Raw genomic sequence first — 5,000 nt, 5'->3', positions numbered from 1 at the left:
AGAATCCCCCCCTTAAATCAGGTCCCGTTTTTCCTCTCAACTTTCCTCTTTAATCCCGTCTGGCAGTTTTTTCCTCTTTCCTCTTTCCTCTTCATTGGACCGTGGTGGAATGGACGGTCGTGTTTGGTATATGTGTGCAGTTTTTTATTTTTTTTATTTTTTTTCCTCGCTTAATCTCTTTCCCTCGTACGTTTTGATTTTTTTTTTTTTTTTTTTTTGTGTGTGTGTGTGTGTTCGTAGTTCACTTTTTCAACGGTCCATGCAAGTGTTTATGGCGACGTCAGTGGCAGAAACTGTATGAATGTATGAATGTTATGTTCGTATCCTTTTTTTCCACATTCTAAACCTAATTCTACATCCTCTACATAAGAAACCCATTTTTAAGACCCTTTTCCACATAATAAACCCATTTTTAAACCACTTTCCACATTCTAAATCCATTTCTCAACCACACATACATTTTTACACATCCTAAACTCATTTCTAACACCCATTTACATTTTTCACATTCTAAACCTAATTCTACATCCTGTTTCTACATTTTTAACACCCATTTCCACATTCTAAATCCATTTCTTAACCACACATTCATTTTTGCACATCCAAAACTCATTTCTAACACCCACATACATTTTCCACATTCCAAACCTAATTCTACATCCACTTTCTACATAATAAACCCATTTTTAAACCACTCTATCCACATTATAAACCCATATCTTAACCACACATACATTTTTTCACATGCTAAACTCATTTCTAACACCCACATACATTATTCCACATTCCAAACACATTCTAACCTCATTTTTCTTCTCCTGCAGGCGGCGGTGGCGGGGCTGCTGGGGGAGTATGTGGCCCGGCTGAGCGAGGTCGCCGGCTCCCTCATCACCTGCGGCCCGGTGCTCAATTGGCTGGAGCTGGACAACCGTGGTCATCGCCTCATTGTTACCGACGACTCCGATATCAACACGCCCGCCGTCGCCGCCGCCTACGTGGTGAAGCGCTATATTGCCCAGGCCCAGGACGAGATATCTTTTGAGGTAGGTGAAGGGGAGTGTGTTGGTACTCTGTTTTCTTATTTTCCTTGCTGTCTTTCTTAGGGGAGGGTATTGGTACTCTGTTTTCTTCTTTTCCTTGCTGTCTTTCTTAGGGGAGGGTGTTGGTACTCTGTTTTCTTATTTTCCTTGCTGTCTTTCTTAGGGGAGGGTGTTGGTACTTTGTTTTCTCATTTTCCTTGCTGTCTTTCTTAGGGGATGGTGTTGGTACTCTGTTTTCTTCTTTTCCTTGCTGTCTTTCTTAGGGGAGCGTGTTGGTACTCTGTTTTCTTATTTTCCTTGCTGTCTTTCTTAGGGGAGGGTGTTGGTACTCTGTTTTCTTATTTTCCTTGCTGTCTTTCTTAGGGGAGCGTGTTGGTACATTGTTTTCTTATTTTCCTTGCTGTCTTTCTTAGGGGAGGTGTTGGTACTCTGTTTTCTTATTTTCCTTGCTGTCTTTCTTAGGGGAGGGTGTTGGTACTTTGTTTTCTTCTTTTCCTTCGCTTCCTGTCTTCCTTCCTCTCTCCTCTCTTCTTTGCTTTCGAGTTCTTAACCTAACCTAACCTAACCTAACCTAACCATATTCTCCCTCAATCTTTCCCTTCATTCACCCAACTCTATGGTCGGTAATATAAGACACTCGCTTCTCACATCAGCTATTTCTAAAGGTCAAAGAAGGGGTCAGTCGGGTTCTAATGAGCGTTTCTTCAGGTTCGCGGTACAGAGGAAGGGTCAAACTACTATCAGGGTTATAAGACTACTCCTGGAAATGCCCACAACGCCTAAGAAATCCTTGTCAAATAGGTGTTCTTGGGCGGCGAAATGTCTTATGATACCGACCTATATATCCTCCATCAACCATCAAGATCGCCTTCTTCTTCTTCATTTTTTTCTTCTATACTTTTCTGTTTTTCCTCCTCCTTTTTCTTCATCAACTCACTCCCCATCTCTCTCCATCATCCATCCCATTTTACCCAACTGTATATCATCTCCCTTCTTTTTTTTTCTGAGTTAGCTTTGTTTTTTCTCGTTCCCTCAAACTCCATTTCCCATCAACTAACTCACTCCATATTCTCCCTCAATCTTCCCCTTAATTTACCCAACTGTATATATCCTCTCCTCTCTTCTTTGTTTTTTTGAGTTAGCTTAGTTTCTTTGTCCTCGTTCTCTCAAACTCTCTATTTCCCATCAACTAACTCACTCCATATTCTCCCTCAATCTTCCCCTTAATTTACCCAACTGTATATATCCTCTCCTCTCTTTGTTTTTTTGAGTTAGCTTAGTTTCTTTGCCCTCGTTCTCTCAAACTCTCTATTTCCCATCAACTAACTCACTCCATATTCTCCCTTAATCTTCCTCTTCATTAACCCAACTCTACATATCCTCCATCAATCATCAATGTCGCCTTCTTCTTCATCTTTTTCTTCTATACTTTTCTGTTTTTTTCTCGTTCCCTCAAACACCATTTCCCATCAACTAACTCACTCCATATTCTCCCTCAATCTTCCCCTTCATTTACCCAACTCTGTATATCCTCCATCACCCATCAATGTCGCCTTCTTCTTCTTCATCTTTTTCTTCTACTTTTCTTTCCCTCTACCTCTCTACTTTTGTCTTTTTTTTCTTTCAGAGTTGGATAGCGTTTCTTTTTCTTCCCTCATCATCATCGTCTTCCTCTTCTTCGTCTTCTTCTCCGTCTTTTTCTTCTACTTTTCTGCCTCTCTACCTCTCTACCTTTGTCTTCTTCCTTTCGAGTTGTTTTTTTCTCGTTTTCGTCCCTCGTCGTCATCGTCTCTTCTTCGTCTCCTTCTTCGTCTTTTTCATGGAAGGTAATTTTCATGTTCTTTTTCGTCTTCTACTTCTTCTTCGTCGTCGTCTGCATCCTCCTCCTCCTTCAGCAGCTCCTCCTCCCCCTAAACCTTGTCCTCCTTCTCCTCGTCTTCCTCCTCCAGCTCCTCCTCTTCCTAAGCCTCCTTCATCCACCTCTCAAATTCTATGGACCCTCAAACCTCCTTACACTAATTCCTCCACATTCAGCAACTTCCCAAGGACACGAAAACGGGATTAAAAAAAAAAAAAATAGAACAAAGACAATGGAGATAAAAAACAACAAAAACAAAAGCCCCAGTAAGGAAAGAAAGCAGACCAAGAACCAAGAGGAGGAGGAGGAGGAGGAGGAGGAGGAGGAGGAGGAAGATATAGGAAGGAAATAAAGGAGGAAGAGACTCACGATGGCCCTCGTAATTTTGGCACTGTCGAAAGCTGTTATCGTGTTTTGGTGGAGTGTAGGGGAGTGCCACGGGGAGGGGGGGCAAGGTGGGGAGGGGTGAGGGAAGAGCAAGGATGGGAAGGGTATGGGAAGGGGCGGTAGATTGACTGAAAGGGTTGAAAAAGAAGGGTTAGAGAGGAGGAGGTGGAGTGTAGGGGAGTGCCAGAGGGAGGAGGGGGGTGCAGGGGAAGGGCAAGGATGGGAAGGGTATGGGAAGGGGAGGAAGATTGACTGGGAGGGGTGAAAAAGAAGAGGTTGAGGGGAGAGGAATAAGATTGAAAGGGGAGAGAGGAGGTGAAGGGGAGAGGAAGAGGAAGGGGTGAATGGGGTGTAGTAAAGAAGAGAGGGGAAGGGGAGGAGAAGAGAGTGAAGGGGAGAAGTAAAAGGGGTGAAGGGGAGGAAAAAGGGTAGAGGAAAAGGTAGGAGGAAAAGGGAGGGAAAAGAAGAAAAGAAGAGCGTAATAAGAGTGAAAGAGGAATAGAAGGGGTAAAAGAAAGGGGTGGAGGGGGACGAGGGGAAGGGGAAGACATGAGGAAAGGGAGGTCAAAAGGATGAAGAGAGGAGGGGAAGGGAAGAAGGGGGAAGGGACTAGAGTGAAGGGAAGGGGAAGACATTAGGAAAGGGAGGTCAAAAGGATGAAGAGAGGAGGGGAAGGGAAGAAAGGGGAAAGGAAGGGAAAGACATAAGGAAAGGGAAGTAAAAAGGATGGAGAGAGGAGAGGAAGGGAAAGAAGGGGGAAGGGAGAAGAGGGGAAGGGGAAGGGAGTAGAGTGAAGGGAAGTCAGAAGGATGAAGGAAAGAGGGGAAGGGACTAGAATGAAGGGGAGGGATTGTAGGGGTGAAAGAAGGGGGTGAAGGGGTGAAGGGGTGAAGGGGTTACGGGCAGTGCCAGAGGAAGGACAAAATCACGGCGAGTTCATTAACCGAGCAAACAAACGTACGAACATATGTGCTCGCGCGTGTGTGTGTGTGTGTGTGTGTGTGTGTGTGTGTGTGTGTGTGTGTAAGCCCTCGTAGTCACTCCTTACTGCCTTGTTTTCACATCCCAACACATCCTCCTCCTCTATAACTCCTCTACCTCCTCCTCCTCCTCCTCTTCCTCGTAGCAAAGGGAAGAGAGGGAGTGGAGACGGTGTGGGGGAAAGAGGGGGAGAGATATCGATTCACAGGGGGGGCGGAACAGAGGGGGGCGCCGCAGAGGAGGTGGAGGGGGCGGGGGAGGAGGGGGAGGAGCGGCACATGTGAGGCAGTGTGGGGGTTTGTTGTTGTGGGGACTGCCCGGGTCTCCTCCAGCAGTCTCCAGTCACTCAGTCTTCTCCCAACCGCCGAGGAGGGAGTACGTGCGTCCGCGGCTCCTCCTCATCATGGCTGTGTGTGCGTGTGCGTGCCGCCGCCGCCGTCTCTGAACCCTGTGTGTGTGTGCGTGTGTACGTATAGTGGTGTTGTGTGTACTGTATAGTGGAGGTGTGGAGTGTACGCCCCGGGGAGTGGATGGACATTGGGGGTGGTGATGATGGTGGTGATGATGGTGATTCATATTGACGGACACCAGGACACGCCCCCCTGAGTGGTGTTGATGGTCCAAGTGGTGGTGATGAATGGTGGTGAGCGGTGTTGATGGTGGTGATTAAGTAGCCCCACCAGGTGAAGGAAGTGTAATTTAAGAGCCAACAGGTGAGATCGAAAAAAAAAAAA

At 46.0% G+C, this 5,000-nt stretch overlaps 1 protein-coding gene across 12 annotated transcripts in view; it reads left to right on the top strand.

Annotated features, from left to right (window-relative positions):
- LOC127003517 (GTPase-activating protein CdGAPr-like) overlaps positions 1 to 5,000 on the top strand; it is a 247,603-nt gene that overhangs the window by 194,105 nt on the left and 48,498 nt on the right. For 11 of the 12 annotated variants that reach the window (XM_050870327.1, XM_050870326.1, XM_050870328.1 and 8 more), the window contains one exon: positions 825 to 1,043. In XM_050870327.1, the coding sequence (XP_050726284.1) occupies positions 825 to 1,043 (219 nt within the window). Of the gene's footprint in view, positions 1 to 824; positions 1,044 to 4,607 lie in introns of those variants that run through there. The other variant, XM_050870337.1, reaches the window with a different exon arrangement.

Source organism: Eriocheir sinensis, chromosome 25 (assembly GCF_024679095.1).
Source record: "Eriocheir sinensis breed Jianghai 21 chromosome 25, ASM2467909v1, whole genome shotgun sequence".
NCBI classification, from domain to species: Eukaryota; Metazoa; Arthropoda; class Malacostraca; order Decapoda; family Varunidae; genus Eriocheir; species Eriocheir sinensis.
Note: the sequence above shows the minus strand (reverse complement) of the source record. Positions and strands in the feature narration are given on the sequence as shown.